General features: G+C 35.5%; 2 protein-coding genes and 2 long non-coding RNA genes across 9 annotated transcripts in view; 1 reads left to right on the top strand and 3 right to left on the bottom strand.

Moving 5' to 3' along the window:
• Positions 1 to 23,490, top strand: part of LOC117216686 (pleckstrin homology domain-containing family G member 3) — a 95,117-nt gene extending 71,627 nt beyond the window's left edge. For 2 of the 6 annotated variants that reach the window (XM_033463609.1, XM_033463610.1), the window contains 11 exons: positions 15,298 to 15,855; positions 17,041 to 17,261; positions 17,350 to 17,450; positions 17,516 to 17,632; positions 17,738 to 17,888; positions 17,958 to 18,296; positions 18,370 to 18,465; positions 18,572 to 18,701; positions 18,786 to 18,943; positions 19,038 to 19,127; positions 19,260 to 22,743. In XM_033463609.1, coding sequence (XP_033319500.1) covers positions 15,298 to 15,855; positions 17,041 to 17,261; positions 17,350 to 17,450; positions 17,516 to 17,632; positions 17,738 to 17,888; positions 17,958 to 18,296; positions 18,370 to 18,465; positions 18,572 to 18,701; positions 18,786 to 18,943; positions 19,038 to 19,127; positions 19,260 to 21,491 — 4,193 coding nt within the window. In that variant the 3' untranslated portion in view covers positions 21,492 to 22,743. Of the gene's footprint in view, positions 1 to 15,297; positions 15,856 to 17,040; positions 17,262 to 17,349; positions 17,451 to 17,515; positions 17,633 to 17,737; positions 17,889 to 17,957; positions 18,297 to 18,369; positions 18,466 to 18,571; positions 18,702 to 18,785; positions 18,944 to 19,037; positions 19,128 to 19,259 lie in introns of all 6 variants that reach the window. The other 4 variants (XR_004489400.1, XM_033463611.1, XM_033463612.1 and 1 more) reach the window with 4 other exon arrangements.
• On the bottom strand, positions 5,649 to 6,820 carry LOC117216697. The gene is made up of 2 exons (XR_004489405.1): positions 6,204 to 6,820; positions 5,649 to 5,826 (listed from the first exon to the last, which is right to left on the bottom strand). It is a non-coding gene; the product is annotated as an uncharacterized LOC117216697 (long non-coding RNA).
• On the bottom strand, positions 14,415 to 15,370 carry LOC117216696. The gene is made up of 2 exons (XR_004489404.1): positions 15,281 to 15,370; positions 14,415 to 15,201 (listed from the first exon to the last, which is right to left on the bottom strand). It is a non-coding gene; the product is annotated as an uncharacterized LOC117216696 (long non-coding RNA).
• LOC117216691 lies at positions 15,855 to 17,045 on the bottom strand. Its single transcript, XM_033463627.1, has 2 exons — positions 16,465 to 17,045; positions 15,855 to 16,369 (listed from the first exon to the last, which is right to left on the bottom strand). The coding sequence occupies exons 1-2, from the start codon at positions 16,686 to 16,688 to the stop codon at positions 16,219 to 16,221; spliced, it is 375 nt and encodes a 124-aa protein (XP_033319518.1). The 5' UTR covers positions 16,689 to 17,045; the 3' UTR covers positions 15,855 to 16,218.
• Positions 23,491 to 27,856: the final 4,366 nt, after the last annotated feature.

Raw genomic sequence — 27,856 nt, 5'->3', positions numbered from 1 at the left:
ATTTGTTAACTTCCTTAGACACTTTGTACCCCGCAAGGGGTTGCAAATTATTACGTGTAAATATCTATAGAACCCTTTATTTTTTTTTAAATAATACAATGTTCTTTTACTTTTCTAAGTACTTTGAATTTAATCCCAAAGTCTTCTACTTCGATTTTTGTATCTGAACGTTTTGCGTTTATATTTGCGTTGCGATTTCCTTTGCTCCATATTACGTCGAGGGTTAAAAGTGCAAGACATCGTTCGAGGGTTAAAAAGCGAGCAAATATTCCCAAAGTATTCAAAGAATCTCTTAAGCGATTTCCCAACCTGCATAAACCTATTATTATTTAGGCGAACCTGTTATTATCTTCCACGAATATTCTCCAACCTTTTGGGATCCTCCCCCTTCGAACACCTCATTCCCATTATTTTTCCTTTCTTTTTTCTTTTCTCTTCTTTTTTTTTTCTTTTCGCCAAACAAAAAGAATTATCCTTATCCCATTGGCCAACGTCCAAAATTCACGTGCCTTCGAGTTCGAAGGTGCACACAGAAGCTAATGGCTGCGCGGATCCTCCGGTCACGTAGAACACGATCAGGCTCTCTGTTCAGGGTGCAGGGAATACTGGAAAAGACAGAAAAGTCGCGAGGACGATGCAGGGCAGAGAAAAGGAGGAGAGAGATCGTATTCGCGTCACGTAGAGAACCGCGCGAGGATCACGTTTAAACCAACGTGGGACTCCTTTGCTCCGGAATTCCAGGCCTGCCTTTTGTAACCCCTTATCTGTTCCCGGAGATGCACCCGGAAGCCGTGCATTCCGCAGGATAATGCAACGTGACCGCGTCAAAACTGTCCGCTTTTAGTCGGCTCTTACAATCGGTCAAGATGAATAATTTTTGTTTTTCTTTATCCTTCATATCCATCCGATGCTGTTCGATATTAATTTACAATAATAGTAATTAGAGTTCAGTGTACGTGAATTTAAAAAAAAATATTGCAAAAGCAAGTCCATTTCCGGCCTGTGAAACTAAAATTAAATAAAATAACAACAGTTTATTTTTCAGCCTTCTGGCCACGTAAAGGGACGCGTATTTACAATTGTTTTTTCCATTTACCGTACACTCTCCACTATAAATCTGTTTGTTTATCCGATACATTTATTTACACACGCCTGAAATCTGGCTATTTAATCATTTATCTAGCTGTTGCCTATTTGTCCAACTATAATATTCATTTATAATAATAACCTTAGAAATAATAATAATCTTTGCAGTGATATTCATATATAGTCTACTTAAAAAAAAATACCATAGCTTATTTTCAAAAAATCTTGCAAAAATTTTTTAAAATAATCTATTTGGAAAGGATTGTCCAGTTCAATTCTGTAACTTAAAGCCATCTAGTAGACGAATTCCATGGCGAAAAAATGTTGTGTCTTTAGACGAGATCCAATCGTTAGAACAAAGTATACCTGGGAGTTTTGACGATTCGGAAGTATTCGTCATATTATGTTGGCAACTAAGTGATTGCGGGTTTTGTCAATACCACCTAATGACAAAACCCGCAATCACTTAGTTGCCAACCCAATATTTGTACCACTTTTATGCCATGAGCATCTACGCAACAAATGAAGCTTTATACTATTTATACATAAAACAAATGAAGCTTTATACTATTTATGCATAAAATAAATGAAGCTTTATACTATTTATACATAAAACAAATGAAGCTTTATACTATTTATACATAAAACAAATGAAGCTTTATACTATTTATACATAAAACAAATGAAGCTTCCCAAGTCCCTTGCGTAAAATGAAGTTTCCTTTACGTTATTGTTCAATCTTACAAGTCAATTTTTAGTTGGCAACTAAGTGATTGCGGGTTTTGTCAATACCACCTAATGACAAAACCCGCAATCACTTAGTTGCCAACCCAATATTTGTATCACTTTTATGCCATGAGCATCTATACAAACAAATGAAGCTTCCCAAGTTGCTTGTGTGAAACGAAGTTTTCTTTATATTATTGTGCAATCTTACAACTCAATTTTAGTAACCATAAATCACGCTTGAAAATGGACTTGCCATTTAACTGCCTGTTAACTCTTTGAGGCACAGGATCTTAAGAGAGAAAAGGACTCTAATTGCGCAGGAATTTTATTGGAGATTAAATTATGAACTTCAATACCAGTCAATTACGAACATGTTCCGGTTAAATTAGTACACGTTCTTCGTGACATAGTTCTAATTAATCGCGATGATTAATCATCGATTTCTGGTACGTAACAGGTTAAAATTCGTCTGTCTGCAAATATCTATGAGAACTTTGCTCAACTTTGAAACTTAGCCGAATAAAATTGCAATCTCTTGAATACGGAAATTCATCTGCGATAAACTACAATTTGATAAACTGTGAAGTCTACGCGACTCAGAATTTTGTCAAATTGAAGCTCAATATCGTTTCAATATTAATACAAATATTACCATTATATTAACGAATATTTACTCGAATACATACGTTCGATGAAATATTTGTGATAAATTATATGCGAGCCAATGATTTCTTAGAATCTACGAAGAAGAAGAAGAAGAAGATATTAAACGATAGGTGTAACGTTGGGTTCAAGGTAAATTCGACGAGTTTCCGTCACGGTTCTTTGACAGAGATTAATAAACACGTGGATGATGGAATGCGCGGGACGACCGCGAAAGAAGAATGCGCTGGAATGCGAATGACTCATGGAAAAGGACCGAACGCCGAAGAAAAAGCTACATCGTGAAGATCGGCTGCTGCCGAACGAAGATTGTTCGATAAAGAAAAGTAAACAGCTTATTTAGGGAAATAAAATCTGTATGACGATGCTGAATTAAAAAACAAATTTGGAAAGATACATAATAAAAAGGAATTATGATCTATCTGTGTAGCCATTTGAAACGATATCAGATTCAAATTCAATTCGAAGTTCGTGAACGAAAAGTTGACAACTATTGATTGTCTTTTGTTACTTTTTTTTTATTATTTATTAAAATATGGAAGTATTTTATTAGAAGTATTTTTATTTATTAAAATATATAGTATTTTATATATAGGGTAAAGTTAAAGAAATTGCAATGACAATTCAGTAGGTTTTTTTTTTATGATTGGAAAGATGGCTTAAAACGTTAGTTAGTTTATTTTTTATTCGTTATTTTGGGAAAAAAGTATTTTAATAAAATAAGAGTACGTTTTAAAGGAGAATCTTTCTATTTCGATATTTCACGTGGTCGTATTATTAGAAAGATTGTAATAACAATTAAGTTTGTTATCCCTGTTTGAGTTACTCAATTGGATCGATTCCAAGCAAATAGAAACCGCAACGTCATCTAAAACGTGATTTATGAAAGTAACGAGCGAAAGTGGCAGCTGAAAGCGTTTAACGTTTATACTGCGAATTATATCGCCGACAGTAAACGCCGCCTTTTAATCGGCTTGCAATTCAACAGTACAAAACGTTCTACTATCTTTATTCAGTTCCTAGATTACCAGGAAAAAAAACTTACATAATATCTTCGAAAGTTACACTATTTATTCCATTCAAATTTCTCAGGAATAGATAATACTTAAATATTATTATATCTAACTCATACTCATGGTTAAAAATATAGACGTATAAAAATTTAATGAACAGATAAAATAGATAAAAGATTATATAAGTATACTTACTGTGATGTACTGTAAACAGCCTTCTTTGAAACATTTTTCATTATTATCTGCACAAGAATGTCAGATGATATCGTATCGTGCGATTCTTCCTTTCATTTAATTTCATTTTTTATGACCTCATACCTCATACGCTTCCTTTTTGGTAACTGTATGAACATAATTTTTATCTCTGACGAATTCCAGTACCAGAGTGGTCAGGATGATCAATTTTTGAGTTTTCATAGTAACGTTGTAGATTCACAGTGGTGGATTTGCAGAATTTTGAATTATACAGGGTGGTTGGTAACCAGGGTGGTACAAGCGGAAAGGGGGTGATTCTACGCGAAAAAAGAAGTCGAAAATATAGAATAACAATTTTTCGTTCGAGGCTTTGTTTTCGAGAAAATCGACTTTGAATTTTCGCTGGGTACGCGCGCGGTACGTTATAACGGTTTCACTGGGTACGCGTGCGGTACGTTATAACGGATCTCACTGTAGATCGTTGTCTCGATGGAAAAATTAAAAAAAAAATATTTTTCGACTTCTTTTTTCGCGTAGAATCACCCCCTTTCCGCTTGTATCACTAGTTACCAGCCACCCTGTATGTTATGAAATATTGTATAATATTTCTTCTTTATATTGGGTTGGCAACTAAGTGATTGCGGATTTTGTCAATATCACCTAATGGCAAAACCCGCAATCACTTAGTTGCCAACCCAATATAATAATAGGTTTGTCCATTTGCTTTGAATTATCTGTCTTTTCGTATATCTGCAATTTTTACTTCAAATCAACATTTCTTTGCCATTATATGGTAATATTTATATAAATTTGATACAAGTATAGAGAGGATACACAGTCCATAGATAAGTAACTGAGTCTCCTAGAATCTCATTGTGAAGACAAATGTTTGCCTTCAATTTGTCAAGATTATACTATGTACACCAGTATCTTCTTAAATGGAACTGTAGAATTCTACACAAAAGAGTAGCAAGGTACTTGAAAAGTGATTAGTTTCGAAAGATTTAACTTCAATCGTAATTTCTAAAGATTATCCATAATCTCGTAAAGCTTATCGTATGAAAAACAAGAAGAACATAAAGAGTACTTGTTGTTGTCTTTCCTCAACTTCCATGCGACGAGCGTTACAACGTCCGAGTTAAAATATCTTTTAGACTAATCGTTTCTCCAGCAAAATATCTTAAAAGAAAAACAGTACAGTATCATCGAAACAGTTGGCGGTTTTTGACGAGTATATTCGTCACGAAGAGATAGCAATATCTCGCGTTACGACGAGTATCGTCATCTACGGTCGAGATATATCGGAAATAAACAAACCCAACAGCGTGATATTTGCAAAGAAATCGGAACCAGAATATTTATAAATTTCTCAATTAGACAGAATTTCTCAATGATCGTTTATTATCGTCTACAGTCGACTGCATCGAAATATATCGCGTTGAAATAATAATCAAAGTGAAAGAAGATGGCGGCGCAGCGTGTGGCGTCGGGGTGAGGCGATAAAAATAGCGAGTGGGTGGTGAAGAAAGGGGGAAACGTCGGTTCATTGACGAAAAGCAATAGAAACGAGAGGCTCGTCTCGAGTGGCCGACGTTTCTGTATGCCCACCACGTTGCTCTGACTCACGAGAACGCCACAGCTACGTGGTAGATCGTCGCCGTAGTCGCAACTTAAAGCTGCGTTTACATTGGTCCGCTAGACACCGTTCCAGTCCAGCGATTTCGGTCCAGCACTGGATCGAAACTAAAATAACGTAAACAGTGTTTTCATTGTTACTGCGTGCCGTCGTTCCAGTCCGAAAATCAAGCTTTCGTTCCAGTGTTTGCTTACATCTCATCATCGAGAATACAACGTCGTTCCAACGTTTGTTACTGGAATCGCGTAGACGGCTCAATGTCCAGCACTGGCTGAAGCGTGCACGTTGCTATTGTTTTATTCGTCTTTTTTTTTTTTTTTTTTTTTGTTAAATTCATCGCCGTTGTAGTCTACTACTTTCAAAGGATCAAAAACGGATGGAACAATGTAGGACATGGTTTGCTTTCCAAGCCAAACCGCTGGAATGTAGTAGCTGGTTATCGCTTCTTAGAGGAGGTAGTCTAAATATAGGCTGACGCTTTTGCTTCACCACTTATTGCCAAACCTGTTGAAGATTTTCAGGATGTAATACTTCGATGTACTTGTGTATATTATTAATATACATAATTATAGAAATATATAGAAATAGAATTGTTTTATGATATGCAGTTCTACTGTTCCATGTTATAGATCGTAACCTGTATTTGAATGTCCTTTACCGACGAAGTTTATTAAAGTTATGGAGTTAAAATAAGCCGAAGAGAAGTCACGCCTCTTTCAAATTGTACATTCAAAGTGAAAGGAAAAATATGCATTTTTAAAAATTCAACCGTTCCATATTATAAACTCTAGCGTGTATTTGAATGTCCTTTGCCAACGAAGTTTCAAAAAGCTTCGTATAATGCACGTGATATAGTGGTAAAAATTCTGTGGCAAGCGTACCGATACTTGTTGAAAGCGAGGTAATATGTAGCGCTGTAGAAATCGCTGGGTTTCACGAGGTAATACCCGCTACTGTCGAATCATTTCCATGTCAGTCCCTTCGCTGGTTAAATCGTCCGACACAGTCCAACGGTGGAATTCGACGATTCCACGCCTCGTCTATGATCAATAGCACGCCTCGTCTGCGATCAATCCCTTTGTCAAACGTCGAACGTAAATCGTGCCGCAATCGTGGATTACACGTCGCGCGATTGCGGGTCCGCCTTAATGGCCACGTTGCATGCCGCACAGTCCGGCATTTGAGCGAGGATTCGGGACAAAAATCAAAATTCGCTGGCCACGTTCGCACGTTCACGGAATAGGTTCGCGCGTTTGCAGGCCACGTTTTAGCGTTTAGATTTCACGTTTAGATTTCACGTTTAGATTTCACGTTCTACGTTGCGGCAGTTGAACGAGGGTTCGGGACAAAGGTAAACAAAAAAGTAGCCTGTGACGTGCAGTTTTTTGACTGAAACTTGACACCAGGCGATCCGACGCGATATCGAATCTTTGTTGGTGATTCGTCTGCCACTTGGCTCGCTCGAAATATCTCGAATATTTATTTCTTTGTCTAACTACACACGGTTTAACACAACCTTAGCAGGCCCGGTCAACCGACCGATTTCAAAATTTAATTTAAAACTGTGCATTGGTCGTTGCTTCTTTTCTTCGTCTAACTTTATATACATTTTTATATGATCCGATTAATATAAACGAGTTTCTCGATTTTTCTTAATCGAATAAAAAGTTTGTCGATTTTTTGGCCAATTGTCGCTTACGTTTCTAACGCTTACACGCTGATAATATCATCGAATAATAAGATCAAAATCGAGCGATGATCATTTCAATTTTTTGTCCACCATGTGCCGCACTGCGCCGGAACGATCCATTTTCCTGACAAAAGTTCGCCAGGTAACCGGATTCCACGTTAATCCGGGGCCAGTTTTCGTTGGCATATGAAAATGGTCGCGCGTCGGAGGGTCACAAGTAGAGAGGCTACAAAAGGCAATTAAGTAACCGTCGCAACGTCGTTTATCACCAGCAATTTATGGCGTTACACGGTAGTTACGAAACGATTATCCGCACGCTGTGGCACGAGCTACGAAAGTAAAAGAAAAAAAAAAAAAAAAAAAAGGAAGAGATTTTACGAGCAATCTTATTATACCAAATTGAAAGAGCATTTCTGTAGAAACAAACGCCTGCGGCCGGCTATTTTCTATGTGTACTAGCGCTGAAAAATCTTACAACTTAGGACAATCGTTATATATAAAATAAATTCATGATAAAATATCACAGTTTTATTTATTTATTTTATTTAATAGAATAGACTCTTATATAAACTTTTATATCTTAAATAAACTCTTAAGAGTTTTCAGTGGTAGAGCTAAACAGTTGCTTTTACATTTGTTGCTTCGTGTAAGAGGAGACGATTTACGTCTCTTACGTGTTGTTTGCTCTAGCAGCGTGTTAACCATTTATCGTAGCTCGAAAACACGTAAACAACTGCTTCCTAATACTAAGGTTTAATCGTGGCAGGGATTTTTATCAAAAAATGATGTCATCTTTGTTTCTTGAACTAGATAGTCTTACTTATGTCTTCTAACAATATCTGCTGTAATTAGTAGTAATTATTGTGCAATTTCCCGATAACTTTGACCCTTTTTTCTATGATAAATTACAAGTTTTTTTCTTTTTAATCAAAACCAGTATTTTGCTCTTTTTCCGGTATGTTAGATAAATAGTTATCTAGAAAAGGGTACTCTTATCCTCGTTAGGAGCCTTTCTTTTCTTTTTTCTTTTTTTTTTTTCATTTTTCTGACAAATAAATCTCCGATTAATTGATTTTGTCTGCGATGTTAAATTGGAATTTGATGTTCGACAATATGCTCACAATTGGAATTCCTGTTCTTCCGATGAAGAAGACAAGTTTCTCGAGGAAAAAGGAACTTGTATGTCCTTCAAAGTACAACATCTCGCTTCTTCATCGGGTTTCTTGAATCGTCTCGTCTACCCTTAGCGTCGAGTCGTCGGTTTATTCGCCGTTTCGTAAAGGAAGCAAAATTAATCTGTAAGCAAAGACGAGAAACAGGGTCGTTCTGGACAGATCTCGAGGTGAATAACCGAGAGGAAAGCGTCTGACTGAGCAAGATGGAGCATAAAAGTGGATCGCAGTAAATCTAAACCTTGCGAGGAGAGTATCATCGACTTTATACACCCATCAAACGTCAAACTAATCTTTTTCCCGGCTTTCGGTTTATTTTAATCCAACAATAAATTGTCCGTGAAACCGCATTGAGAAACCGAGCAATGTTTCAGTTCCTTCCAAAGGAATCGAAGCAGAGATCCGAATGAAAAATGGAAAAAATGTTTCAGTTCCTTCCAAAGGAATCGAAACAATAAAAAAATGGAAAAAATATTGATTTAGATTACGTTTTTTAATTATTCCGATTAGGAGGACTATGAAATTGAAATTTTTCAAACAAATTGACATACAAAGCAAAGAAAACGATGGATCAGGAAATTGTTTCTAATTATTTTTAGAAACTATTAGAAATACTATTGGTTGGTTGTCATTGGAAAAATGTTTAAACAGCAGTTGGAATAAAAAGTACAATGAATAGTGTGGCCTAAGGAATTATTTCTAATTGCCATGATTAGGAAAATTCTGAAATAGAAACTAAAATAAACGATACGAGGAAACAGTGGCCACGGGAAATATAATTTTTAATTATAACGATTAGACAAATTCTTGAATGTTGAAATTGAAACGAAAGATTGGAAGAATAGCGGTACGCGGGTTTATCTTTAGAAAAAGTATTGTGGCTGTGGATTTTTAGGTCACCCAGTAGAGCGGAGTACAGTGGGCCCCGTTCACGATAAAAAGCATATAAATGTCAACGTGTGGCCGTTCTTCACGATGCCAGTGAAGTTCAATGTACTTGAACTGGCTGGTGATTTCCAAGTTTTCCCACGATGCCTCATTGAAGACCGGCCAACCGGTATACTTTTCGAAGATGCATAAATGCGTCATCATACATGGGTAAATCATATGGTTGAGCTTGGAGAGAGATGTTGCTCCGGTCGAGAAAGTATAATGAAGATGTTCTTAAAGTTTCACTCGCCAATTCGCGCTTTAAAATTTCTCTAAACGAGAATTACGCCAGACTGCAAGTATTTGAAGGTACAATGAAAGAGAAGAAAATTTGTTTCGTAATAATTACAGTCTTTGATATCAGAGTCAAATGCTTTTGAAAAAAAAATTATTCTATGTAGCTTGAAGATTTATACGACTACGAACATCGTATTCTAACATAATTAATATAATGTTATTATTATTAATGTAATAATATATTTAATGTAATATATATATATACACACATAATTACACAATTATCATACAAAGATTTACTAAATCCTCTAGTTATGATTAAAAAAATAAGATCTCCATAGTATAGTACAAATCTTCAAACTACGTATAATAATACATACATATAATTCTTTCAAAAATAATTTTTCTCACGAGCATTTGATTCTAACATGTATTCTATATATATGTACATAATTGGAATACAATTAGACACCTATTGTCTATTTTAATTTGTGAAATTATCCTCTAGTGATTTCTGGTAATTTTCTTCAACACTGCAACAAGCAATCCCTGATGTGTATTTGAATATACTATATACATAAATATAAATAACTAAGTAATCGTGCAGTCATCTTATCCTAACCTAATCAACATCGGGTTAGTTTCAAACGAATGAGATGAATTTAAAGTTGTAATGAAATATGTGTACAACGTTCATTTTTATCGACACTTAAACATGATTAACGTGTGCTTATTTATTTATACCATTTTAAGCACAATTATCATACAAAGATTTACTAAATCCTCTAGCTATGATTAAAATAAGATCTCCATAGTATAGTACAAATCTTCAAACTACGTATAATAATACATACATATAATTCTTTCAAAAATAATTTTTCTCACAAGCATTTGATTCTAACATGTATTCTATATATATATACATAACTGGAATACAATTAGACACCTATTGTTTATTTTAATTTGTGAAATTATCCTCTAGTGATTTCTGGTAATTTTCTTCAACACTGCAACAAGCAATCCCTGATGTGTATTTGAATATACTATATACATAATATTATGTGAATAATTAGAATTAAAATGATATAAATAACTAAGTAATCGTGCAGTCATCTTATCCTAACCTAATCAACATCGGGTTAGTTTCAAACGAATGAGATGAATTTAAAGTTGTAATGAAATATGTGTACAATGTTCATTTTTATCGACATTTAAACATGATTAATGTGTGCTTATTTATTTATACCATTTTAAGCGCAATTATCTTTATATATAGTATATTAAAATACTCACTAGGGATTGGTTATTCCAGTGTTCAAAAAAGTTACCAGAAATCACTAGAGAATAGTTTCACAAAAGAAGATATACAGATATGGTATATCAAACGTGGTTCTATTTCTAAGAAAAAATCAGTTCCAACACTCTATTCCCAATATATACCTCGAAAGCACTCGATCCCAGACAAAATTCCACAAAGTCCATCTGAAACATTCTGCTGCGTCTATCATCCGATTTGGATTACTTCATCGGCCCGCTGGATCGCTTCTCACGAATCGGAGAACGGGGTCACGCCACGGAGCATCTTTAAATCCCAACAAATCCACCCTTCGCCATTTGTCTTCTCGCACCGGAAGTCAGTAATTTCTACTCACCTGTCGCGATAAACCAGTATTTTAATCCTGAAAGAATGCCAACTACAGAGAGAAGCTAAACTCTTTAACGCTAGGCTTACCAGGCCTGGTGAAACGACCGGTTTCAAAATTTAATCTGAAATTGCACCTTCCTTCTTACAATATTTCTTTCGTTCGTCTAATTTCACGCAACTCCTTGTATCGTCCAATTAATCAGTTTCTCAATTTTCGTCAACGCAAGAATTTACATGAAGTTGAACGAACAAAAGAAACGACTGTCCACGGTGATCATCGACAGACCCGCGTTACTAAATCCTCTAGAAGGATTAAAATAAGATCTTCGTGGTCGTATAAATTTGCGAAATACGTGTAATAGATCTTCAAAAATGTCCAATCTTAAAAAGCAACCTTTGCAAGAACCTAACCTTCACCTTTGTCTTTGCCAATCCGACCAATTTGCGACTTTTTCACAACTCTCTTTTTGTACGTCATTTGGGACGACTAATTCCTCCGACTTGTCGAAAGCACTCGAGTCGTTCGGCTCGATTTTGAAAGAGTTACTCGGCTCTAAGTCGTCCGCATGTTAATGCCAGTAATTGTACAACTATAACGCTGCAGTAACGAATAATAGAAGCGTTAATTCGGGTGCGAGGTGAGACGGCGAAGCGTGTCATCGGTCTCGAGCGTGACAGCCGCGAGGAAGCTGGTGCACGCGAGGCCGAGACGAAAGTTGGTCCCGTTCTATTATTAGCCGAGTTCCAGCCAAGTGCAACATCGCGATCGGCGCAGGCAACGCATATGGCCAGCAACGAGCGAAGCGGAGCAAAGCGGAAAGAAGCGGAGCGAGGGAGATACCGTGTCGGCCTGATCTGCCTCTCCACGTTACTAGATTCTCTGTTTAGTTATTTTTTGTTTGTTCCTCCCCCTCTTCCTCATCTCCTCATCTCCTCCTCTTGCTCCTCTTGCTCTGGACCTCGATACGCTGCTGGAGATGGATGAACTGATTGTGTCGAGATTTCAGGATTTATCGACCAGCGTTCTCAGGATGGAATATTTAGATTAGCGAAGAAAGTTTGAGAATCGGACAAATGTCTTTGCGAATGAAACATTCTAACATATTCCGGTGGTTTTGGATCGTAATTGAGTAACTTTTGCAAATTCGGAGAATCCTGGAAATTAATAAGGTCGTAGAGGAAGCGTTAAAGCAATTGATCGAGACGTAGTTTAAAAATGGAACGTGTTCCATATGAAATATTAAAAAATACAATGTTTCAAGATCGACTAAATCACTTTGAAGATACGATACTGGGGATTTCCAGGATTTTGGCATTTGTTAGCGCAGTGAGAAAACACCGCAAGCGTTAATAAGATCAACTGATCGAGATAGGTATATTTTTAGGGTCGAGTATTTCAGATTCAAGCATCGACTATGTATATTCGAGATTGCTATACGAGTGTCTTGGATTATAATTTAGGGACTTTTGCTGATATTGGCAATCGTTAGTGTCGTTAGAAGTATCAATAAATTGATCGACAAGTATCTTCACGGTGGAATATTTACATCAGCGAAGAAATTTTTAAAGATCGACTAAACGTCTCTGAGGATGAGATATCTTAAACGTTTTGCATTATGGCATGGGAATTTTGGTAATTATCAGTGTTATAGGGAATATTGGAAATATTAATAATTGAGATCGAGCGATATCTTCAGGACGGAGTAGTTAGATCGGCGAGCAAAGTTTGAAGAAATTCGAAATCTCAAACTTCCGTTCGAAGAAAGCGTAGAGATGAAAGGATTTCGAGTTTTCATGAAGACGAAGTAAATGTATCTGACAATAATTTAAAAGTTCTTAGATATTTTAGGAATTTTATGTCTTATAGAGAACATTGAATAAAAATATCGATGATCAGTGGTGAAATATCTTCAGGCTGGAATATTGTACGAGTAGAAAATAATTGAGAATTTTTATTAAAGTTATAATCGAGGAAAAGGAATGTCCCGCTGCAATAAGTTAGCGAAAGATTTTACGAGAGAAAAGGTAAGTTGGGAATATTTGCAACAAATGTTTTACTTTCTTGTTTGGACGCAAATGTCCGGCAAGCAAATTGGCCCATCGATAAATCCCACGGTGGAAAAATACGGTTTGCTTTCTTTGCACGTTCTTTACGAGCCGTGTTTGCATTTATGCTCGACACAGCTGCAAATTCTGAAAGAATAACTTCCTCTGCACCGGCTCTTGCACCGAGGGCTCCGTATATCTTGCTCGGATCATTACCGTTGCAACTTTTTCCTACATAAACGTGGAAACTGAGTTAATTATCCCCAAGCTGAGAAAGCTGAGCTAAGCTAATTAAAATAAAAATATTCGCTAATAGCGGTGGCATAAAAAGAAGCACATTAATTGTTACGTTACAAGAGATGTTTGCCAATCATCGTGTCGTAAAGAAACGTTCGTTAAACGACGAATCGCAGGAAAAAAACTATTTAGTGAATTATAGAAAAAGAAGAAATTTGTCAAAATAGTGCTTCAATGAAGAAACCATAAAAGAAGTATAAGAACGATGTTTACTAATTATCAAATTTAAAAAAGAAGAAAAACAGGAAAGAGATTACTAATCTCTAAATTGTAAAAAATATATTCAGTGATGTAAACATTTTCCTCAATTTATTAAGCTAGCAATCAATGAAACAATCTCAAATCTTAATTAAATAAAAAAAAGATAAAAATAAACATTAGATACACTCGTGTGCGCGCAATTATCTTTTTAATTTGCCTCAGTTTCCTGTATGAAAGAGGAAAAAGAATCCGAGATTGTTTTCAATTCGTTAAACCAGCGATCGATGAAAAAATCTCGAATCTCTGTTAAATAATAATAATTTAAAAAAAAGAAACAGAATTTTTTTAAATTGTAACTCAGTTTTTTGCGCGGAAGAAGAAGGAAAGATCCGATATTACTGTTAAAGAAAACTTAAAAAATCGGCTGCGACTTTCGCCTAAGAACTTTCTCCTTGGATCACCCTATAGAATTTCAGCGCGCGCGAAATGCAAAAACCGCGCGCGATACAAGTTCATCGGACCACGTTGATTCACGTCAGACTCGTGGGGAATTGGAAACCATCAGGGCTGCACGTTTGTTTATGCGATATTGTTATGCTTCGCTCGAAGTAAAAGCACGATCTTTCTGCCTTGCCAGACACACCATATTCGCAATAAACGAAATTCCCCGTTACACGTGCGAAATCGGACCGTCTGGATGCGATAAAGCGCCTAGCTAAAGTCGATTCTCTAGCTTTCTTCCGATCTTATCGCGCCTCAAGTGGAAGATAGCCGAAACGAAACTGTTTTCTAACCTGAATGATCGAGTGCAGATATTGGTAACAAGATTTCGATGCCTTAGGTGGAGGTTAGGATAGTATATCTAGGGATTTTCTAGGGTAAATCATATTTTGAAATGATAATAACAATATTTAGTTGGTAATAATATTTGGCAATATCGATAAACATCGAAGTATCTTCTGAAACTCTCTCTATATTTTGGGCGGGAATGTGTGTCGAAATTAGGTGTAATTCTTCAATTTGAATTTTATGCGAGTGTAAGAACAAAAATTGATGAAATATTAGTAGGAAAATCAAAAATTGTATTGGCAAAGATTTTTTAAGGAAAGAGCGTTCGATGTTTCTTTTCGATCCTCTTGCGGTGTTACACTCTCTGTAATCTTAGCGAGCACCGATTTTAATGAAACTCTAGGGAATCCTATTCATCTAGGGAACCCTAGAAAATTAAATACACATATTTCTACGAATAAACATTGGAGTCACGCAGAAGCTAAGTTGATCAATTCCGCCAAGTTTAATTACACAATTTATGAAGAATTAAGTAATAAATAACGCATTCTGATGGCAAAATTAAACAATTAATAACTAAACTTCAAATTCTCGTAAAACAGAGTCGATCAATTTACCTACCGAGTGTTTGCTTTTATCCTTTGAGCAGAAATTTGTAATCTTCGCGTAATCGTGCACCATTGAGACGAAAATTAAAGAGCGAATGGATCGTCGAATGAAAAGATTAAAAAATGCCATACCATCGAAGATACGCGAACACGATGATTGAGAATCGCTGCTTCGGAGAATTAAGTAATCTTCCAATCTCGGACAGAATCTTACAGAACTGTTACCTACTTTCGACTTTCTGCTTACTCAATTCCACAAGTTACCTAAAATTACATTCGTATCCATATATCACATATAAGAAATATTCCACGATTTCTACGATGATCAGCTTGCCTAACTTACATCTCTTCGTGTTCCAGGAACAAGTACGGATCTGGTGCCCCAGCTGTTGGGGATGTTTGACGAGTTAGCTCGCCGGGGCAATGGCTACACCGACCACGTGGTACTTCCGCCTGCCTGCAACATACCAGCGGCACTACAGAAACGTTTGAGCCTGGTATCCCATCGAGGCTCCATATTCGGCCAGTTCCATCCTGAATTATCCAAACCTCAACCGGATGACGCTATGGCCGAGCATCCAACGTCAGAGAACACCGTGGTGGACATAGTCGCTGATGACGTTACGCCTGAGAAAGAGAACGACGCGTTACAAACCCTGGAGAACAGCCAGCAAGAGAATAGAAGCGAGTGTACGATAGAGAAGAAATCATATAGACGCGAAAGCAACGGTCTCACGCCACTTAGGTACAACAGACGATGCAGAAACGCTGCAAGACCGCTTTCTGGAAGCTCCGTTGCGTCCTCTGGAAGCTCGAGTACCTCCTCCAGTGGGTGCAGTAACCAGGGCAACCAGTGCACCATCAATCCTTATTTGGCGTCGGTCGAATCGCTGGCAGACACTTGCGCCAGCTCTCAAGGTGAGGGTTCAGAGGGCTTTCGCGAAGTTGGTGAAAGTAGAAGAAGGTTTGAAGAGGATTGCTGGTGTTGAATGATCCGTTTGGAGAGTTCTAGCGAGTTTCTTTGAGGAGATAGAAGAAGTATTTCCTTTACGTTTAGACCTAAAAACAACAGTTGATGACTAGAAGGACAGTCATAATTCTTGTACCAGACAACCAATTTGAGATTATTTGAAGCACTAAAACCAGTTGATAACATTTAATGTTCCTCGTCAGTCAGGGATATTCTTATCTTCATCGATGACACCTTTTCCATCATAAAATAATTTCCAATATAATCCTAGATCATACACCTTCTTTTTACCTCCTTCTTACGCCTTTCCTTCAAGTATACAATGTCAACAGTATTGCTGTAATTCTTCCTGAGAAAGATACCAAAAGCCAAACAAAATTATCATCATCGAGCAACAGCGCGTCAATCGATGTACCTCTATAGATCATTTTAGATTTTCTTTCGACACTCCTTTCTTTGCGCCTTGATTTATTAGAAGAGAATGGCTTTGTAAAGTTGTACAACGCACGATAATAAATTAACGTATAGCGTCGAGATTTAAAAAGTTTGAAAAATACCTTAGAAATCCGTTTCTAGATGTATTGGTCGAAAGAGATTTCAAGGCCTTCGACTTTCTCCACGGCTGTAGCGTAATCAACGGCAATGACAGTAATGATAGCGGCAGTGGCAATAAACTTCTCTCTCGGCATTCCGTGGTCATCGTTAAGGGAAACCGTTGCCACGGCCTGGAATCGCAAGGAAGCGTGTGCGTTTCGACGATCAAACAACCATCTGATAACATGTTACACGTTAAAAAATGTTCTTTCGAGCACACGGTTTTTTCACTTTCGTTTTAATGGAAGTCGTTTGACACTTAGAACCAGTTTGGAAGAAAGGAATGTTTCTGTCGTAGCGAGGATAAGCACTTGCATTAGCTTTGATCTTGATAGAGAACTTAATGAAGTCTGATGAAGTAGTTTCTTGGTTAGTTAGATCAAAATTAATCTGGAGAATTTAGGATCCTTTAGATAGATAGCAATCTTTATAGATCAATCTGTTAGTGTGTAAGACGATTCAATTAAACTGCAATCTATATAGAATTTGTTAGGAGTTTCAATAAATCTATTTAATGAATGATAAAATGTTGGGAACAGGCTCTGGGGATAGTGGAGTGGTGACAGTTTCGGAGGCCAACTGTCGAATAGGAGATGATGGAAGTGATCAAAGAAGAAATAGCGGAGAGGAGGATCCTTTCAATCCCCTGTGCCACAGGCCGCGTTATTGCGACCCCCATCGGAATCCTATGGAAAGGGTACTTCTTGAGATAGTCGACACCGAGGCGATATACGTGGAACATCTGCGACAGGTCATCCAGGTAAACATTTAGATGCAGCTGTATTATCTCTCATCGATATCATCTATCAAATTATGAAACTTATTTCGTTATTTTTTGTTATTTTAAGGGTTACCTTATATTTTGGAGAAACGATTCGGCATCGTTTGTGGATCAAATGCAGCTGAGTAACTTATTTAGTAATATTGAGGATATCTTCGAGTTCAACAGGTAAAGTAATTTCTTATGTATATCATAGAAAGATTGGAATTATCTATAACATAATTTGATTTCAGAGAGTTCCTGAAAGAGATAGAGGAATGTGGTCTGGATCCAGTCTGTGTGGCAAACACATTCATAAAGCACAAGTCAGGATTTAAAGTGTATACAGAATATTGTACCAATTATCCAAGGTAAGAGATATAGCAAGATAATCTGGTGGAAATAAATGCTACTTGATACTTGCTATATTCTTATATCTCTTAATTGTAGTTTGGTATTAATACAGTTCATTTTAGCACAGTTTCCGTTCTGACCGACCTCATGAGTCAAGAAAAGACTGCACACGCGTTCCGAGAAAGACAAGCAGCCCTAGGTCATGCATTACCTCTTGGATCCTTTCTTTTGAAACCTGTTCAAAGGATCCTCAAGTACCATTTACTTCTGGAGGTAAATTGTATCTTCAATTTTATCACTATATAAAAGAAAAACAATAGTCTTATGATCTATTATTTACAGAATTTGTCAAAAGAGTATGCAGCAGACTGCGAGGTAAGAGAAAATGAGACTGAAGGTAGCAAGGCAATCGAGGCGGCATTGGCTGCTATGACTGACATTGCAAAGCACATAAATGCAATGAAACGAAGGCACGAGCACGCAGTGCGTGTTCAAGAGATCCAGTCCCTTTTATACGGCTGGCCTGGTCCAGATTTAACGACTAGTGGGGAACTGGTAGCAGAAGGAAGATTCAGAATGTGGAGGGCCAAAGCTCCTAGGCATGCTTTCTTATTTGACCGCATGCTTTTACTCACTAAGAAAAAGGAGGATGGGCTTCTAGTCTACAAAGCTCACATTATGGTATCTATTCTGCTATTTCCCTTTCTGTACAATGAAACTTATTTACTAATGCCTTACTATTTTGTATTGGCAGTGTTCGAATTTAATGCTCATTGAGAGTATACCAGGCGAACCACTTAGTTTCCACGTGATTCCTTTCGATAATCCCAGATTACAGTATACTCTTCAGGTAATATAACCATTTGTATATTAATAACTATAATCTTTACATTCAAATTCAATATTAATTTAATATTACACTGGTATATTTCATATATAATATTTATTATAATTAGGCACGAAACTTGGAACAGAAAAGAGAATGGACTTTACAGATAAAAAGGGTAATTTTGGAGAATTATAACGCGGTTATACCTTCGCATGCGAGACAATTGGTTTTGCAACTTGGCCAGATGCAACCAGAGGGTAGGACTATACATTAAATTGCGAATACTTTTCTCATACTGAACTGAACGATAATTGTATAACAATAATAAAACTGTTATGCAGACGACGCTTTGGCAGACAGAGGATCGGCGAAGAAGCAGCATTCTGCACCTCCAGAGTATCTAGAGAAACGAAAACAGGAGAAAGAAAGACGGAGATCTGAGACAGGACTTAGACAGAAATTCAAGAAAGGTGGCAGAAGGTCTGAGACTACAACTGAGGTACATACGGCTTCAGATGTTCTCTGTACAATATTCTCCAACTTTATCTCTTCCAATTATACTTAACTTAATTGGTTTTCTAATATTCTAATAGGATTCTCCAGCATCGCCACGGAAAAATCAAAACGAGGATTCTAGTGAACAAGGATTTAAAACTTCAGACGGACGCGGATCAAAAGTCAAGGTACTTAAAAATATAAATAATTTTCTTTAATTTAGGGGTTATATTCAGAACTTTAAAAAATCATCATTGTGCTTTTGTATCAAATTATGACTGATTATATGGCATGTGAAAAATATTTACTATTGCGTTTAGGATCGCTTTACCGGTTGGAGGAGGAAATCAGAGCCAGGTTTTCAATCTTATGTGTGCCTTAACCAGTCTGACGAAGAACAAAAAGAAGATACGGGTGATACGGGGTCTGCCACCGTTGAGACCGAGTGCGCGATTATCGAGAACGACAAGCATACGAACTCTCCACCACCTGAAACCAAAGAGAACAATGAACAGCAGACTCAAGCGCAAACAGTCGAAGAAATAGTTGGTCATATTCTCATGCAAAACCAGGAATTCCAGAAGCTCCTAGAGAAGCAGCGGACGAACAGCATAATCAACGTCAGACAGCAGCAACGTTTCAATAAACGTATATCTGCTGACACGTCTGATGACAGTGACTCAGAAAATACGAACTATATTGCAGACAATTCGGTTAACAACAGGATATCGCGTATTAGGTCAGGTCATCGAGAGCGGTTCGTTAAAACGAATAATACTTGGAACTCGTTATCTTCTCCCCGTGACCATCAACCTACGCTACAATTGCTGTATGATAATTTAAACAAAACTGAAAATAATAAATCGGTGGACAGTAATTCGAAAAACAAGGTTAACCTTGTACAAGAGAAGAAAGCGTTGTTTGAAGCGTTCAAGAAACAGAGTATTGTGACAGAGAGTAAGGTTATCAAGACTGCGCTTAGGATAAGAGAAAATTCAGCATCGAGAAACGAAGAAGCAACTCAACCACAAGCTGCGAAGGAAAATGAAATTCAAATTGTAGAAAGCGACAAAGGAACGACTGAAAATGGCGAATGTACAACTGAAGTTAACCAAGAGGTTACCGAGTCTAACAAAGGTTTTGGAAACTATGATAACCTGCAACACGTGTGGGAAGGTCTGCAAGAAGAGAAAAGCTTGGATGGAAATGACAGTCCGACTCGTCCGGCAGTCTGGTTAACCAAACTATGCGAAGGATTGCCAACATCGCCCCAAAAGTGTGGTTCTCTTCCACGTAGCTTCCAAATTCACCCTAATTCTAATCAGAACGTAACAAAGTCACGGTTCTTGCAGAGGGATGGCAAACCTATGAGCGAGAGACCATTTACCATAGCTTCAGACAAGCCAGCAGAGATTAACCTGGAGGACATGGAAAGGTACGCCTCTACATGTCAGCCAGAAGGAAGAATTGCCAAATTTCCGACTTCCGTTTCAACATCCACATCAACATTCTTTTGTTCATTGGACGATACATTGACAGACGCTTATTCAGAGATTCATATATCATCCACCACCACGAACATACATCCTGATCATAAAATCTATAGGGCAAACACAAGTGGGAGCACCATATTCAAGAACGTCCTTTCTAAAGCTGGCAATCGTCTTCAAGGTCTGAGGAACACCATGAGCACAGAGACTCTAGAGTGTAGCGAAGAATTGGAGAGGACCAAGTACTTCCGTTCTTTGAGTACAGGTAAGTTAAAGAAGAAGAGCAAAATGAAGCATTCGAGGGAATCCTCTTCGGATGTGGAAGAGCTCGTAGGATGCACAGCGAGGGGGGTTTCGGATCTGAGAATCCCTTCGGTTTATTACAAACAGGGAAGCTCAAGTTTAGGTGCTCGGATCGCTCAGTCTGACTATGCGGATCCAAGTGTACTATTTTTCGAAAGCAAACGATTTCAGCAGGCAAATAGTCAGTCACAGACCAAGGAAGAGAAGAAAGATGATGAAGAAAGTATAGAGAACCGAGAAAGTGAAACGGATAGTTTCTATGAAAGATCATTCGAGACGATTGAGAACTACGTAGATGCGGATGTTGACGACGCGTTCCGGGATAGTGCAATATTTAGCGATATCGAAGAGGTTCTGGTGGCCAGGCCACAATCGAGTCAACCTCCCGAAGATTGCCCGCCATTTAAGAGCAAAGTGGCGCCACCGGTACCAGCGAAGAAGAAAACAGAGTCTATCACAGCGGTAAATCCCTCAGGACACAACGTTGCGACGACGAAATGCAAACCTAACGTGGCTCAGAAACCCGATTATTTGAAGGTTAAGTCGGTTTTCTTAAAGGGACAGCAAGAATTGGACTGTAAAATTCCGGTGAGAGCTCCTGTGTCTGAAAGTGGAACGTATCATTGTTCTAAGAACAGTTTGCAAAGCAATTGCTCGTCAAACAGTGGTGAAGAGAACGACGATGTGTCGGCGGGACAGAGCCAAGCAGGTTGGGTAAGGAAGATAGTGGGTCAGTTGCAGGGTCACATTGAAACGTAATTTATGCCAATGAAAGTGTACAAATCTCGTAGCCTTAAACACAGGAATTTCACGTTTGCCGATATTCTTAATCCTTTTGAGATTAGCTCATTTTAATTTATATATTGGAATATTCTTTTTTTTGTCTTCGCATACTTGATAAAAAAAATGTAATAATTACACTGTGGATGCTTATGCGTTTATGGAAAATTTCTATTTTTAACATAGTACGCAAACTGATACAAAATGTCCAAAATATAGTCCATTTTCTAAATTATATTCATAAAAATATGAATTTGCATGAATATCCGCAGTCTAATTTAAATATTTCAAGAAGTATTATATATCTTGAAAGGATTAAGTAGTTATTATCTAGAAATCAATAATACTCGTTTGGACGATGAAGAGTCAGTTTATTTTTGAGTGATCTATTAAGTACAATTATCTTTGAGATTATATTTTATTAGTACAATAGAAGGGAGGAAGAAAGATTGAAAATAAAGTGGAAGTAGAATAAATAAAGAGTAATATTGGTCTAGATAAAACTCAGATACTTCAATGAAAGACATAGTATGTACATAATGAATTACTGTGGACACATTTTGTTTCTTTAGTTTTTACTATTAACATTTATGTCCGATCAAGATTTTAAAAAAATATTATTATTATGTACATGTTACGTTTATGTTTATTCTATTCGTGCTTTATGTAAACTATTTCCCGCGCAAACATGAAGTTCTAGTGTTGAAGTGTATTGTACAACATTGAAACAAATACTGCCGAACAAGTTGTCGTATCGTGTAAACTAGCGGTAAAAAGAACAAAACGTAAATAAGTGATACTTTTTCAAAATATCGTATGTCATATTTAATCCGTGTCATATATAAATTTAAATGTTATGTTAATAATACAGGGTAATCAGAGAAAATTATTTTTGAAAAGCCTTTTCATGGAGGAAGCTGTTATATCCTTTGGTAATTTAAATATTTTAATAAAATGTATTTTCTAGTGAAACATCTATCACCATGTAAGTAAATTGATACGATAAAGAGTTGAATATTGACAATTGTATAGTCACCCTGTATTGTTATATAAATTTTTACAAGGACAAATTTTTTCATATTTTAATGTCGTTAGTCAGACTATTGTAAATCGTTATACATGTCGACTGAATGTTTTAAGCGTCGATGTACTTGCAAATTAACTCGTTAGGATTCAGAAATGATTATTTTATTTTTCAACAATAAAAGTGTTCGTTTGAACAAAGAGGGAAGTCGCTTCTTATTTTTTATTTATTCGCAGAACCTAACGGGTTAAGTTTAATTACAATTAAAAGAAGAAAATTGGAGAAACCCGAAATATATTTCTCTGATGGATAGATAAAAGAGTATAAGTCAAAATTTGGGCAAAACAAGATATTCTAATATATTCTCTATTGCTATTTTTTTGCTTATAGTCCCAATAACACCTATTATTCTTTCATATTACGAGTATTTTGTGTAATTTTTCACTTTCAAATTTTCTATAAATGCATAAAAATTCGCAGTCTAATTATAAATGCTTCTCTGCAAAACCAATAATTTTGGATTTATACCCATTTGCCCGCCCATCAGAGATTTAAGATTAGGCAATAAATGAACTCACGATGCAAATGAGATTATGATTTATTTGCAATCGCATTATGCGAATGATCTAGCATCTTTGCAATAAATCAACTTGATTATTGTCAGTTTTCGTTTCCATTATTCAAGATCATTGTCATACTTTCACATTGAAATACTTCGTAAGAAGGATCCGAAGGTGAATTCGAAGATCAGGTCCTGATTACTTCAGGTAGGTTTTATTACGAGAAATGTCTATTTACAAGAAGTTTCGGCTAGTCATGTTTACAGATACGAGAGTAAATAATACATAATGTTCATAAATTAGCTTTGCAATACTGCACGTGTATAAAAAATACAGGAAGAAGAAAAAGAAGAAAGAAAAATTACTAAAAGATAGAAAGCTCAATGAACTGAAAGAGAAAAACAAACGATCGTTCATTATACACATTATATACAACTGTAGTAACTATATAATACATTTAATTGTTTAGTATTATCTCGAATGAGAGTTCTCTCTATTTAGAAGAATTTTCTTCTTTCAAATCTCCGTTAGTGTTGAGGTTACGAATATAAATATAAAGAATAAATTAAGATTCGTTATTTCGTTTACCTAACAAGAAAGCATCTTGTATAACGATACAAGGGAAAGTAGTGCGTTAAATACGATCTTTTCGACATAAAAATCGTTTCGAGTCATCCATTTCCGTTTAATTACAGGATTATCGTATGCTAATTACTGAAATCAATGTTGTCCAATGTTAAGCTTCACAGATTAAGGGACTTCCCCCATCTTGTCTCTATTATGCTACTGGAGTGCCATCTACTGACGTCTACTTTGAATATTCCCGCGCAATTTTTGTTCGTTAATCTCTTTATTTCTTTCAAGCGATACTCCAGCAAAGACAAAACAATACAAGAAGCTTTGTTCGAGGACAACACTGATTTAGATAATGGAGACCGATCATGCAACTTTCTGCTGCATCAAAAGGGTGAAGACATCAGTGTTTTCCAATTAGAATTTTTTAGGAACTCCTTTAATGTATAATTTATTTATATAATATAAAAAATAATAAAAACACCAATCATAGGTTTTATATAAAATTTAGGAGTTCCGTGAAACACGAATACGACGTCATTATTAGGCTGAGGATGTTTACGCAAATTCAAATTTTTGTGGTCACAACTGAAAAAATGGAACCTAAAAAGATATTTATTATGTGTGTTCTGAGCATTTTTACATTATCGAATATCCTATAATTGCATAAAAATCCGCAGTCTAATTGTTATGAAAAGTCTTCTTCGTAAGAAGCATTGGAAAACGCTGTTGCAAACGAACGAAAGAAATTTAACGAGATCGTTATCTTTTTTTCTTTTGCTTTTTTATACAGCACCTCATGGAGATGCTACTTAAATCTACAAAAATTCATTTATGCGACAACGACACATTCTCTTCCTACGATTTCGTTTGCAAGAATATTCTCATTAAATCATCGTCTCTATTCGCAGCTAAAGCTTTGGTTAATAATGCGCTATTGACAGTATTGACAATTCTTATAGTTTCCCCCATTCCTTTTCTCCCACGAAATAGCGCAAACTAACGAAATCCCGATGACATCGTTATTCACGCTAATCCTTATACTTCTTTGAACTTACATTTCTTCTCCGAAGAGCATTTTTATTAAATATATATATTCATATATTTATATTTATATATATCTCTCTTTTTCTTTTGTCTCATTCTCCCTAAGTCGTATCGTCATTCTTACAACACCAACTTGCCTCTTAAAATATTCTTTTTTTATGCTTACACTCATTGTTAATAGAAAACATAATACATAGCTGAACAAAGAACCAAATCAATTTTGATAGCATAACTTAATGATATCGTGGAAGAGCACCTGTAAAAATCCATGATCTATGAATCCCAAGAGTGATTTTGCAATTTCTCCTAATTAATCTAGCATTATTTATATATAAAGAGTAATAAAGACAATAGAAATAATTTTTCAAGCTCAAGAACATTCCTTTGTTACATTAAGAAATAAATTATAAAATAACTAAATGATTGCAATTTTATTCATGTCACTCTCAGGATTAATTGTAATATTATTGTTATTAGAAAATAATAGAAATTGTATAGAATATAAGATCTGAGAGATTACAAGACATACAACAAATGTTTGCTTTTTGTACAGTTGTAAATATAATCTTGTAATTTTTTCAGATAATTTTATATTCCTCATTCGTAAATAGAGGCAAAGCCATTCTGGTCAATATGGACAGGTACATGTTATCGCTGTACTATTTGTCCTACTGCTATAGAAATCTACATTGTGTGTGAATTGAACAGCAGAAATATTGGTGATTCCATAAAAAATATTAATATAGAAGATACAAATCTTTTTCATGAAATCAAATGTTGCAATTTCATAATGCTCAATTTACACACAGCATACATATACATGAAGATTCAATAAAAATTAAATATTTTCAGCTATGCACTACATTCAACAGAAACACTCCTGAAGAATCTAAAATTTCGTGGTCATAAGGAGAACATGGATATGTAAAATCTGCATGTGTAACATGTTTCTGAATTCTTATGTTTTCTTCTTGATCCTAAATTTTTGTTTCCTAATAGTTGGTCTGCCATGAAGTATTTATAATTATTTTTCTCTTTTTTTTCCTAATACTCTTTTTCACTGTTTAGTTAGTGTAAATGTTGTTGCATTTAGTCAGTGTTCTTGTATATGCGTTTCGCACTACATATTTGATGCCATGAATGAAATTATTGTCTTTACAATAATATAAAAGTTTGCCAGGTAACATTGCAGTGTCATTATTTACGACATTATTGAAATAAAAATTCAATCTTTTCCTTATGTGGAATCTGTACGCGATAATGTTTACACATCAATGAAATCAAAAGAACATACGTGTATAAAAAATTAGTAGTGTATTGGGTTAGCAACTAAGTGATTGCGCATTTTATCATTAGGTGGTAATAACAAAATTTGCAATCACTTAGTTGCCAACCCAATATCTTTATACATGTAATGTACATACATTCTTGAATGCCTAAAAAGCATATAGATTTTTTATCTTTCATTGGTTCTAGTAATCTATATCACACCATTATACATTTGCCCCAAAATTATCTTTAAAACGTGAGAAAATACTAATTACATGAACAGAATATGTACTGTACAATTTAAAAGATATACTGAAACAATTTTTTTAACAAGAAGCATTCGAACGCTTACAAATCTATATAAAAGAATGTTATGAACATTTAGCTATTGAATAACAAAGATGAAAAATGATTAATAATTTGAATGAAACAACGAGCATAATTGAAATGTTAGATAATGTACAAAAATTTCATTTAAATGCCAACATTGCAAGCACTCAATATCTCCTAATGGTACATGCTTAATAGCAAATACAAGGAAGACATTGCTTTATATACCTTTCCTTTACAAGTCCTACCAATTTACATGAATAACACCCTACTAGACTTTTCCATCATGTTGTTATACGATTTGATTAAACAATTTCACATTTGATTGCTCAAGCACTGATTGTAATTGCATACTAAACTGCTGACACAAACGTGTAAATATACTGACGCATTGACCTGCTTAATCTTATTCCCTGAAAAAACATCTCTCTTGTCTTTAAAGCTATGTCTATATATATTCTCTTAAAAAACTTATTAATATTGCAGATATTTTAAGAATCATCTTCAATTCAGCATTCAAATGTGACACTATATTTAACAATAAGACTTAAAAAGTAATTAATTATCACTTTGTGCACTATGTGCATGCATACAAGAGCTTTATGATGAACGAATAAATTCTATCTCATAGACTTTATTATATTTGGAATGGAACATTTGAATAAATATGTAGAAATTGATATCTAAAGGTAATATGCAAGACAAGAGTGATATTTAAAATGGTAAAGTTTACTATCCTGGACATACTTTGAACACATGATCATTTCAATTCTTTCCATTTAATAGACTGTCAGCATAAAATGTTTCAAGCACAATTTTGCTGCATCTTGGGATAAATCAGTATTAAATCAGTGTTCAATCTTGTCTTAACATAAGTGGTACAAATGTTGGTACTTTACAACCATATGATCTACATGTTTTGTCTTTTTTAAATTATAATAAAACACTGTAAGAAGAAATTTAATAGCTGAAAGAATATTTCTCAAATAAGAGAATTAAATTTCTGATAAAAATTTAATTACACCACTTATGCTGTTAGTAATAGATACAACATTCATATAACATAATTATTTACCACAAACAATAAGCAGTCACATATTATTTACTATAATGACACTATTATAGTAAATTTTTCATAGCATAATACTTTCTTTAGTAATCCTACTTTCTATTTACACAGTGAATCTTCATATAAAATACCAAAATATTTCAACATTTCCAAGATAATTTTACTCTGTCAATCCTTCCTAGCTCAATTTACATTTCATTCTTGCCATTGCAAATCAATTACTTTGGTTTGCAAGCTATCGACATGGATGGAAAAGTGCCAGATACTCGCAAAATCTACTAAATGGCATTTAAAAGACATTGTTGAATTTAAGTATTTTTAAAATATTTCATAGATCAATCGATTCTTAATGGCCTCATTACATTATTTTATTAGCATACCTGGCCAAATTATATTCAATATAAATAGTATTATATTCTGTGATAATAATACTAAAATACTAAAATATAAATCACTATCCTAATAAAATTTA

Source organism: Bombus bifarius, unplaced genomic scaffold (genome assembly GCF_011952205.1).
Source record: "Bombus bifarius isolate JDL3187 unplaced genomic scaffold, Bbif_JDL3187 scf7180000007973, whole genome shotgun sequence".
NCBI lineage: Eukaryota > Metazoa > Arthropoda > Insecta > Hymenoptera > Apidae > Bombus > Bombus bifarius.
This window is presented reverse-complemented; position numbering and strand designations above follow the sequence as displayed.

What these genes read in the sequence shown, in the direction of transcription:
- LOC117216691 (XM_033463627.1), bottom strand. Translation starts at nt 16,688, where the DNA reads ATGTTATCAGATGGTTGTTTGATCGTCGAAACGCACACGCTTCCTTGC. An exon ending in TCTAGAAACGGATTTCTAAG is followed by an intron (nt 16,370 to 16,464) that starts GTATTTTTCAAA and finishes TAATAAATCAAG; the next exon opens with GCGCAAAGAAAGGAGTGTCG.